Below are 12,120 nucleotides of genomic sequence, written 5' to 3'. Positions count from 1 at the left end.
CAAAAGACCTAGTATTCATGTCTTGGAGTCCCAGAAAGAAAAAAGAGAGGACACGGCTGAGAAAGCTTTCAAAGAAATATTGCTGGGAACTATTGCTGAAAACTTCCCATATTTGGCAAAAGCTAGAAACCCAAAGATTTGAGAAGCTGAGTGCACAGAATAAACCAAAATACACACCAAGACATATCAAACTTCTGAAAATCCAGCCACCTATTGCCTATTTTGAAAATAGTTTTATTGGAATACTGACACCTATTCATTTACATTATTGCCTATCGCTGTTTTGTCACTAGGTATCCCTTTACAGAAAAATTTGCTAAGTCCTGATCCAGTCTGACCCCAAGGTTCAGAAACCTGATTTAGTCTGCACAGTATACCTGTATTAACCAGAATACCAATTTATAATGAATACATATGCCCTTTAGTCAATGGGAAGTTTTTTTTTTCAACTTTTCATGGAAAATTTGAAACATATACAAGAAGAAAAAATACAGTGAACCCTTACTGATCCATCATGCAGTTTCAACAATTATGATCTCACAGTCAATTCTATTTCGTCTGTACTTTCTCCCCCATTTGCTTTGCCCAAACCCCTGGTTTTTTTTTTTTTTGAAGCAAAACCAAGACACCATAACTTTCCCGGGAATCCTTTTCTAATTGTTAAGAGGGAGGCAATTTTCTCTCTTCTACTGGTAGAATGTAAGTCAGAGAGGCTGCAGGTAACTATTCTTGCTACCATGTGGAACCTTCTAGTGACTTTCTGTATCATGCAGAAAATCTAGTCTTTACAATGATCAATCAAACTCCGTATGATCTGGCTGGCCCCCTGGAACTCTCTGTAACCTCATCTTCTAACACTCTTCCTAGCACCCATTCAGCTTCAACCACTCTGCTCATTTAAAATACTGAGGATGTTTCTGCCTCAGGGGCGGTTACTGTTTCCTGACTGCACAATCCTTCCTGTAATCTCTATGAATCTCTAACTTCCTAAGAACTCTGCTCCAAAACGTCATCCATATTCAACCAATATTTAACACGCTCCTTCTACCTGGCATTGTTACAGGCTCAGTTTGTTACATTGAACTAAAACATCTCTGATAAAACGGAGCTTACCTGTCAGATGTGTAAAAGTAAACTCTGATAGAGAAAACAGAGAAATGGCATATGTGGACGGTGTTGACATGGGAGGTTGTGCCAATTTTTAGTAGTCAGGGAAGGTACCATTTAAATAAAAACCCAAAGGTGAGATGTGTGTATCTAGATGACGAAGGACTCCATTTGGTTGTTCAAGGAATAAGGCCAGTGAAGCCACAGCACTGCATGGGAAGAGAAAGAAGCTGACAATGTAGTAATAAGAAAGATGAAGCAGCACGGTAGATATTCTATCACAAAGGTGATTATAAGGACTTTGGTAAAACTGATAAGCCTTTGGAGGATGAGACAAGTGACTCAACCTTGCTTTAACAAGCTCACTCTTGGCTTCTAATAGGCTGCAGTAGGTAGGGTAGACAACTGATCCCACTGATGGTGTGGGCCTTTTGCCATGTAACTTTGCAATGCCCTCCCATGTAGATTCTGGGCCCTAGCCATGTGACTCTTTTTGACCAATGGGATATTAATAAATTGGCCCCGGGACACTGGGACACTAGTGATATAGGGTAAGTCTCGAAGTCTGAAAGTGCTTCTTTTAAATCTAAGAAAACAAAGGCCCTTAACGTTTATGTCATCCAGCCTCAGTTATCTTTTCCAAATATGTAACCAATGCACTTTTGACTCTCAGATCTTAGGCTAGAATTAGTATAACTGAATATCCATGTCTCCACTTTCAATAGCACAATTTACAGAACTCAAAATGCAGAAAATAGTTAATTTAAGGCATCTAAGGTTGTTACCTAAAATTTATCAGAAACTTCAGATTTAAGAAAACATTTGGAGAAATCCTCTGCACAGGGAACTTTGATATAATGTTGAGTGAGAAATAAATTAACCTTGAATGACTATTGTATGCACCAAAGGAATATGCAAAACACTAGTTAACACGTATGTGCCCCTTTTTCTAGAATATCTTATGGAGAATCTAGGCCACTATTCCAGGTGTGCTTCACATGTATTAAACTAATTTATACTTGTAACTGAGGTATATAATACCATCTTCCTTAGTTTACAGCTAACACAGGCAAGCACAGAGATTGTGACATACTAAGGTCATGTAGCTAGTGAGGACTAGATTTGAACCCAGGCAGTGTGTCTCTGGAGTTGGGATCCTTACTCTAGCAACAAGGAAGAATTTATAGGATGGTCTACAAATCTGCTTTAACTTTGAGTCTTAATTGCATTTTGATCGTCTTGAAAACAAACCCATAACCCCAAGACACAAAAACCCTCTTTCCAACAAATGGTACAGGAACTGGACATCCACATGCAAAAAATTTACCTAGACTTTTGACAAAAATTAAAATGGATCAGACTAAAATTTAACACACAAAACTAGAATGTAACATAGGAGAAAACCTAGATGATATTGAGTGGGATGACTTTTTAAAATCACCACCAAAGGCATAATGCCTGAAATACATCAATTTCCTAAAAACCAACCTCTGCTGAGAACACACGCCAAGAGGACAAACCCCAAACTGGGAAAAAAATACTAGCAAAAGACATCTTGATAAAGGACTGCTATTCAAAGAATATGAAGTGCTCTTACATAAAATTCAACAGTAAGGAAAGAAACATCCCCATTAAATTTGGCGAGGATTGGGTGAACAGGTGTTCTCATTCATTGCTGCTGGGAATGTTGAATGTTGTAACAGATGTGGAAGTTTGTTTCTCACAAAACTAAACGTAGTTAGCATTTGATTCAGTGATTACACCCCTTGGTATTGACCCAAAGGAATGGGAAACATACATCCACACAAAAACCTGCCCATATTTAATAGAGCTTTATTCCCAATTGTCAAAACTTGGAAGCAACCAGGTTGTCCTTCAGTAGGTGAATAGGTAAGCTGTGGTACAAATCCAGACAACGGAATATTGATTGGGCACTAAAAAGAAATGAGCTATAAAGCTCTGAAAAGATATGAAGGAAGCTTAAATGCACTTTACTTAGTAAGGGAAAGCAGTCAATCTGAAAAGGCTATATATCACATGAATCCAACTCTGAAATCCTTGAGAAGGCAAAAAACAATGGACATTAAAAAGATCAGTAGTTACCAGAGGTTGTAAAGGAATGAGTAGGCAGAGATTTTAGCGCAATGAAAATACTCTGTAGTCTCTGACAGATGCATAGCATCCATTTGTCCAAACCCATAGGAAAACCAAGTGAACTTGAAAGTAATCTTTGAATTTGGGGAGAATATGTTAATGTAGATTCATCAACTGTAACAAATGTACTCTATGTTGGGGAATTATTGATAATGGGGAAGTCTATGCATGTGTGGGAACAGTAGGTGTATCAGAAATCTCTATCTTCCTCTTGCTTTTGCTGTGAAGCCTGCAACTATTTTAAGTCTGTATTAAAAAAAGATCAAGTATTGAAAAAACCATGGACAAAGCCCAATTTACCACAGGCACTTGATAATTCAGACTTAACTGCAAAGGGCTCTAGGACTCCCCATCTTTCATTCACAGTCCTGAAGAGTACAATGATATTAAACCATTTGTAGAGTCCTACTTAGGGGGAGACAAGAAAGCAACAGCACTAAATGTGAACGGGAATAAAGGGAGAACAAAATCTTGGCTAGTTGTTTGTATCCTATTAGTCTCATTACATTTGTTTCAGAGCAGGCAGGCATTAAGTCTGAATGCTGTCAAATCCTAAATGAGAAACAAAGCTAAGTACTTCCAAAGACTTTGGAAACCTTGAAGAAAAGAAACATCTGTGACAGAGGTAATTAGAATAACAGCAGTAAAAACACGTACAGATACCTATAAATTTCATAAGCACAAAGTTTATTCTGAATCGTTTTATACAATCACTGAAAAGGATGTTCATTACTTTAGCTATTTAACAAACGAAATTTCCAAACAATACATGGTAGTATGAAAATGTAAGAAATTTACAAAAGCTGTACAAAATAACTTAATGTTTAAAAATTAGACTGATACAGTCTGTAAGATCTCTTCAAGAGAGCTGCATGATTTTATTTGCCTATATAGTTTTTTTTAGGGGGTAAAAGAAAGGATGCTTTAAGGCTTCTTTCAGAGTAATCCTTTCAGCTGGGTCATACTCCAACATTCTGTGAATGAGGTCAAAGAGAAGCTCATGTTCAGCATCCTGAGAAATCATAAATTCCTGAAAGGAAGAGAAATACAGTTAACAGCCTTTTCTACTACCATTTATTGTAATTATATTTCTCTACCATCACAAAAGGGGAAGCTTAAGGTTTTGATCATTTAAAGCAAGGACCCAGGTTTACCTTCAGAGGTTTACAACGCCTTGAAACATATCTGCCAGCAGAGCTGTGTTCATCCCAGTCTAATCGATCATGATGGAAATATTTACGTTTCCTAAGAGTAAGTGAATATGCACTCATGTTTATAATGTTGACAGTGAGAACTTAAAACACCTAGCAAAGTGATTGGTTTCATAGTTATACTTTTAGCCATGAAAGACTAACACTTTTTCTAGAGACTTAAAGGCAGCCTAGATATAGTTACCAGCCTCCCAGCAAGGTAATTTGCTACTGAAGTGAAAAGACGTTAGTCTGACTTTATTGTTTTACTAATTTCTAATCAGAATACACAACCAAGTGGTATAAAGATGGCATTTTTAAGTAAAACATACCTGGTTTTCTGTATCATATGTTTGGGTAAAGGTCCAAGAATTCTTTCCATCATTGCTAAGTGCTCTTTACTATCATGTGTCTAAAATAATAAAGAACAAATGTTAACTATCTCTACTTTCACACTGTTTTATTTTCATTCAACATAGCTGCTAAACTTCTAGTCCAGATGATTTAAGGTGATCACTAAAAAAGGAGTACTTTTACCAATACAGCTATGAAAATACTATCAGGCCTATAGAACAAACTCATCAATGATTTCCCTAAATGAACATGAATGATTGTTCATGATATACTTAAAGTAATAAATTACCAAGGAAATAAAAATGCTAAATAGCATCAAAAGTCCATGACTATTGTTTCTTTAAGCTTATCTATGATTAACAGCTTATAACATGGGGGAAAAAAGCTACCTAATGTATATACTATGCACTAAAGTGTTCCTTCACATTAACAGGCAATTCTCTTGTGAAAAGCCCAATGAAACAGATCATTGTCACTTACAGGAAACACTGTAAACCCAAGGTAGTATTCAATAAGAATACATCCTATACTCCAGACATCACACGGCTGGGACCATCCTAGGGCTGCAAAACAAAGCAAACTGTTACGAAAACAATCCTCTGTATTTCTTAAAAGACATTAGAAATATATACATAATTTGCTGTTTGAGCTGAAAAGATCCTGAAGGAATCACTTAACCCAAGACTGAATGTAACATAACAGCACAGTATGAAAAGTTAGGGGTTTGGTAACACATGGTTTCAAATCCCAACTGTGGTTCATTCTTTTGGTTCATTGACTAGTTATTCAGATGAAGAAAAAAAAAATTCTGAGCCTCAATTTCCTAACCTGTAAATGGGAGCTATCTACAGCATCTAAGGACTGACTGGACATCAAAGTGTCTGAGATACAAAAGGCATTAAATGATTGTTTTGAACCCCAACACATAACACAAATGTGCCAAGTGAATTCCGGCAAGGTTGAGTCACTTAGCCAAAGTCCCAGAACTGACTATTTGGAACAGTAACAAGCTTAAAACCTTTAATATCGTTTATGATACTAAGGGAAAAGATAAAAAGTCCCATGTTAAGTAAATTTTAAAGTTGGATTTAATGAAAATATATACGGGTGTCCAAAATACAATTAAGAAAAACTTGCCTAAAATAACTTCAGGTGCCCTATAATGCCTTGTAGATACCAATGTACTGTGATGTTCATCATCGTATGTTGCACTTCCAAAGTCTACAACTTTAATATCTGGATTTATTAAGGTACGTTCGTCACGTTTCTGAAAATCATAAATGATAGTTAAGAAGGTGTAATATTAAGGCATAAAAACATCCACTTGAAACTATGGAGTTAATACACTGAAGGACTTACTATTTTGGGATTATATGCCTCTGTGTAATCAGATTGCACAAATAAGATGTTTTCAGGCTTTAAGTCTGTGTGAGTCAATTTATTACTGTGGAGAACTGCGAATGAAAGAGAAATAGTTGCTGTAATCTGAGAATCAAAAACCAAAGACCTTACAAAACTCAGAAGCCACCCTGTAACAAAAAACTACTGATACTTTTTCCAAATGCCCAAAGGTGAGTTGTCAACACTCAATAGCCCGCTAGAAAGCCACCCACTACACCCTCCTCAAAAAGCTGGTCCACTAACAGCTAACTGCTTAGAAAGTGAGTAGTAACTTTCTTATGAAGCTGAGATTTGCCATTCCTTAATTTTAACCCAGAAATTCTAGGTTAGTATGTCTAGGAACGAGAAAAGCACAGCTCAATCTCCTATATAGAACTCTATTATCGTATGCTAGACAAATGCAGCAAACAGACCAACAGCCTGTAACAGACTACATCTTACTCACACACACTCTTAAGTCAGGCTTCAAAGTCCTAAATGCTAGATCCCTTTTTTTCCCTTAAAGATCTCAATTAGTCTGGCATTAATTTATACTCAATAAAACCAAGTTTCTGGAAGATATGTCAAGTACTTACAATTCACAGACTTGCATATCTGATATGCCATCTTCCTGATATGATCCAGTCGAAATGGTAGAAAGCCATTTTCTTTAATGAAGTCGTAAGTACTAAGTCCTAGTAGTTCAAACACGATACAAATATGTCCATGATGCTCAAACCACTCCAACATCTGGACACAGCGGCTATAACACACAAAAAATAAGTACAACTTCTCCCAACTCAAAGCTAACGCTATTTCCTAAGTTCTATTTTGATACTTACAATGTACTGCTGGGGTCAGTTGTATTTAAGTGTTCTAGAACTTGTATTTCTGAGCGAGCAGCTTCACAGTATCTGTCCACATTTTTAACTATTTTGACTGCTACATGTCTACCTCCCCTGTTAGAGAGAGTAAGTCCAAATTTAAAAAAAAATAAGGATGATGTCCAATTCCATTTTTCTATCACTTTTCAAACAGTGCTTCTTCTTTTTTAAACCATCATTATTTGTTTAACCCATTCTAATTTATGGTCTAGCATTCAGGTTTGATTATATGTTAAGTACTCTTTTCTAAATACAACTCAGTAATAAATAACCAAAATGACCACTGAGCATGTGGTAGGGTCAGTAATACATGTTGATTTATACAAAATTCTTATCAGACCACCACTTGCATGAATTTCTTGGTCCATCAACTAAGCTATGTATCAACAGTTCTAAGTTACAACAGTACTGGGAAATTACCACCTCAGTTTGCATTCTAAGACTCAAACCTAAGTACATAAAGCAGTTTCTTCCTATAGTAATCTGTCACTGGCAAATATTACATGAAATCTTCCTTTGGCCCAGGTTACCAGAAAAGTAAGGAGCTCTGGTTCTCAGAACCAACCAATAGTGGGAAGCCTTCTCTAGTAATTCATATAGAAAACCTCTGCCATTTGAAGGGGAGAAAAATTTCAAACAGGAAACAGAAAATGTAAAGGGAAGATTTCTTACACTATTTTAGGACATATTAAACGTGTGGACATCAATCTAGAAGAGTTCCCAGCCCGAGCTATGTTATCAGGATGAATTATGGCACTTTCTAAACATATAGGTTCCTAGGTAATTACCCCTAAGATTGCTTAAATATGATCAGGGTAAGCAAAACAAAGTAAAACAAAACCCCAAAACAAACACAAATGGCCACTGCCCATTGGGTAACAAAAGAATACTTTCTGAAACAAAACCTGTTCTCAGCTTAAAACTGACAATTAGAAGACACATGCACAATTACTAATTAATGCTTAAAAATTGTAACAAAGGGCTAGTACCTTTCACTGGGAGTTCCTATATCCAAGTCAAAAACCCAGCTAAACTAGTATAATGATAAATCTGTATCTAACTCATGTTCTAAATCTAAATATATGTTCTACATGACTGGCCTCCCTAAGTACAATCACAGGCTAAGAAACTTACGCTTTATGATCAATGCACTCCACGACTTTCCCAAAAGCTCCTTCACCTAAAGTTTCAACAATTTCATCTAAAAGAGAGAGATACATCTCAGTCATACTAAGAAGTGGAAACGGTTTACTTATCATAATAAATGCTATTAATGCAGATTATTCTAATTGACCCTACAAATTTCCTTATCACTAGATATCTTATTGGTCAACACTGTCAAAAAAAACATATAACTATATTTAGGTTTAATTTCATTCTTAAGCTAATTTTATTAACTTGATTTAGGTTTGGAAGTTCTGCATAACATTAAATTTCTAAAGAAAGTAAAAACACAATCCCCCCCACCAAAAGAAATGGAAAAAAACAAACAGAAACAGAGAAAGATAGATTTCCAAATCCCTGAAATCTTAATCTATATACAGATTATGTTATCTGAAAAGTTAATAAGTGTTGAAAAATATTCTATACATCTTGCACTTAGTACGTCTCCACTCTGACAGATCAGGTGACCCTCCTCATCATCCTCTACACTCCCGGTTCTTTTCCTTCGGTGACTCTTCTGGAAACGTCAAGTGGGCGGCACCAAGATCATCCAGCCAATCAATATACCCGAGTGAATTCAGGGCAGAATACGAAATTCATTCAGCGGGGAGATATTCAGGCATTCAGATACACGCCAGGCCACAAACGGTTGGCAGGAGCAATTTCAAATTCAGTCCCCAGAAATTCACAGGGCACATAGTTTATGTTAACAGGAGAAAAACATGGCAAGGAACAGATTTTCAGATAAGATACTCAAAGTGGCAAGGCAACAAAACATAATACAATTGTTTTTCTTAGAAAAAAAAAAAAAAAGCTTAGTTGTAGCATTCACTGAAGCATAATTTTAAGTTTCTAGTGTCCTAATTTAATGTTGTAAAATTGTAGGATGTAATATCTACATGTCAAAGTCGACTGTGGCCAAGCTAAGATTTCCTAGCTAATCTATGAAAACAAATAGTGAAACAGTAAATAAAATCAAAGTCCTAATTTTGGGGAGAAAAAATAATTTGGCATACAAGAATAATACTATGGCATATTAAATGTCATTAGAGCTATCTCCAAATTAACATGTATCATGTTCGAATCTGTTAAGTGGTTTGCATAGTGAAAAAAGGATTAGAGTATACTTTAACAAAAAAGCATTTACTTCTCAATCATCCAAAATTACATGCCTACTCTAATTTTTGTGATTAAGTCTTCAATTTATCAAAAGAAATCCTATTTCTTGAAGCACTACAAAAAACTTTAAGATCTTGTAATCACTGCTATAAACCTAAATTTATAACATCCATTATTTCACTGGCATGACAGTTAGTTGCTAACTAGTAATAAAACTGGCTACCATGCAAATATGTACTGCATATCAGGAATTTCCTATCCAATGCATAAACACAGAAAAAAATCCTGCAAGTTAAAATTGAGATGACTTCATTTTAAACAGAACTTTCTCAAATGATCAAACACAAATTCAAGTTTTCCTGTTCCATATAGGAAATAAAATATCCAAAATGTTTTAAAAGAGCTCATACCCCATGTGAACGATGATGTGAAGTACTGTGGTGAATCCTGTGTTTGCTTTTATAACTACTTCTTCCACTTCTACCAGAGGACTTGCTACTATGGTTCTGGTATCTGCTTTCATGCTCTCTATGGTGATGTCCAGGTTCACATACTTGATTGTAGTCATTTCTGTATTCATCAATGTAGCGTCGACTATGATAATCTTTCTCATTTATGGATCTGCTTTCTAAATAATAGCTAGAAAAATGAAAAATATTTTTACTAAATACCCTCAAGTTCTCAGTAAATTCCAAGACAGTACTCTTAATTCAATGTTATGCTTTCCACAGTAAAAGAACAAAAACCAACACAATTTTACAAACATTACAAGCTATCACTGGAAACAGAAAGGAATGGCAATCAGGGTTACTCACATTAAATACTACTTTTAATCATGAAAAAGTATTTCTACATTAAGATACATTCAATACCCTCCTTACCTATCAGATGTTTTAGAGTGATTATATTTGGAGTGCTTATTTTCCCGGGCACAGCTGTGTGATCTCTTCTTTCTTTTATGACTGCTGCTGCCACAATCCCAATCTTTTTCATCCCAATCAGGACAGTAAGTTCTCTTTGAGTGTCTCATCTATAAAACAAGTTTTTCCCAGTTAAACTGTACGAAACCCCACGTCAACACAAAGCAGTTTAATGAAACTCTTTTTCTGCAAATTTACCACAGTTGTGACGTTTTAACTAATTCTTTTAGGTCAAAGTTCAAAAGTCATTGTCACCTGATTCAAAGCACTAATAAACCCAAAGATCACGCTGTCCCATAATCTGGAGTCTGGACTTTATCCAAGTCCAAGTCATGTTCAGATCTATTGAAGAATATAAGGAAAGAAAACAGGGTGGGGTAGGGAGAAATCCCATTTGCCAACTTTGGTAAAATCTTACACCTTCCTGCCAGCAATACAAATGCAATACAGATCTACATATGTAATTCTCTCCAGTTACATGTGTATCAGAAACTAGCCTCCAACTCATATACAAGTATAAGTGCTCTTGGAAACTAAACCATCATGATCGAGTATTTCTATAAAGGAGATAAAAGTGATCAAACTACTAAGGCTTTTTATTATACGAAGAAGTTAAGGATGGCATTAGACACCAAAAATACAAATTATCGTCTTTTGAGCACCACTCTTCAGCACATACTATACATAACAAGACGCAGCTAACCCTAAAAGCAATCATACCCAATAAATTTGAGGGAGAGGGATCTTCATTTCAGAAATGTTTCGAACAAATATCCCTAACTTTAGGGGCCTGAACTCACCACGTCTCTTTACACAACTCAAGTCAAAACGCTCCAATTGTTCCCGAGAGGTTGGAGCGGAAAGGAGCGAAATTCCAACCGCATACAGTGCTTGATCGTCCGACTTCTCTCACACGGTGCTTCACATATAACATTTAATTTCTTTCCTCGGGTTCCTAAACCCGATTTTTAACACCACCAAAAGGGCAAAGACACTCGCGATTTTCACTCCAACCCTCTGAGGACTCAACTAGACATGATGTCTTAAAACAATCAATATGCTCCCTCATTCCCTTCATTCCCTCCGTACAGTTCTTCACTGGAGCATTATTTGCGCAATTGCAGAAAAACAAGTGACCACCACGCACCATGCACAGCACCGCCTCCTCCGCCCGCCGCCATCTTAGAGCTCGGCGGCCGCCGCAGCCGCCGAAGACAACATGGCGCTCGCGGGCGCCCGGGCGCGGCCCTCCCCGCCACCTCTTGAGGAAGGCGAACATTCCTTGCCTAGCACCCACTGTCACCACCCTCCACCACTGCCTGAGGGGTCGCGGTTCATGCAGACACTCGCCGCGACAGACTCAGCAGAGCCGGGACGACGGGCGGGCCGCCTTTGTGGGGTCCAGAGGGTGACGGAGAAGAGGGGTGGTCGCGCCAGGGACTGCGGGAGGCAAGCAAGCAGAGGGACGGGCCGTGACCACGCACGCTCGAGGCACAGAGGCCCTGACACTAACCCCCGTCCTCCTGCGCCTTACCGTCCTGGTCAGAAGTCTAGGCCGAAGGAGACGAGGCTCACGAGGCGACCACGGAGAGAGCCCAGCTGGCTGCGACGGGCTCCGACAACAAAATGGAGCTGACAGCCGCGGACTCCGGACGCGACTCGGCGAAAACACTGGTGACGCGGCGAGGGAGGCGGGGCTCTGCGGGTGTTGTGACGCAGGCGCCGGGTGGGGCGCCCGAAGGACCCAAGGTGGAGGTGGGGAAGGCGTTTGTGGGCCTCGGGCTCTTTTCGGATTCTGGAAAAACTCAAGTGCTTAAGAGAAGGGTCTCGTCCATGCCTCTTAAAAAT

The 12,120-nt window shown here is 37.9% G+C and overlaps 1 protein-coding gene across 2 annotated transcripts; it reads right to left on the bottom strand.

Annotated features, from left to right (window-relative positions):
* Positions 1–3,927: 3,927 nt before the first annotated feature.
* CLK1 (CDC like kinase 1) lies at positions 3,928–11,964 on the bottom strand. 2 transcript variants are annotated; one of them, XM_017651229.3, is made up of 13 exons: positions 11,807–11,964; positions 10,234–10,382; positions 9,763–9,991; positions 8,660–8,750; positions 8,204–8,270; positions 7,028–7,144; positions 6,782–6,948; positions 6,165–6,259; positions 5,943–6,072; positions 5,286–5,368; positions 4,784–4,863; positions 4,416–4,506; positions 3,928–4,291 (listed from the first exon to the last, which is right to left on the bottom strand). In XM_017651229.3, exons 2-13 carry the CDS (start codon positions 10,380–10,382, stop codon positions 4,148–4,150), a joined length of 1,443 nt encoding a protein of 480 aa, XP_017506718.1. In that variant the 5' UTR covers positions 11,807–11,964; the 3' UTR covers positions 3,928–4,147. The 2 variants fall into 2 exon arrangements, with proteins under 2 accessions (XP_017506718.1, XP_073074475.1); XM_073218374.1 differs by lacking the exon at positions 11,807–11,964 and adding an exon at positions 10,528–11,381.
* Positions 11,965–12,120: the final 156 nt, after the last annotated feature.

This window comes from Manis javanica, chromosome 12, assembly GCF_040802235.1.
Source record: "Manis javanica isolate MJ-LG chromosome 12, MJ_LKY, whole genome shotgun sequence".
NCBI classification, from domain to species: domain Eukaryota; kingdom Metazoa; phylum Chordata; class Mammalia; order Pholidota; family Manidae; genus Manis; species Manis javanica.
The sequence above is the reverse complement of the archived record's forward strand: the minus strand, read 5'-3'. Positions and strand labels throughout refer to the sequence as shown.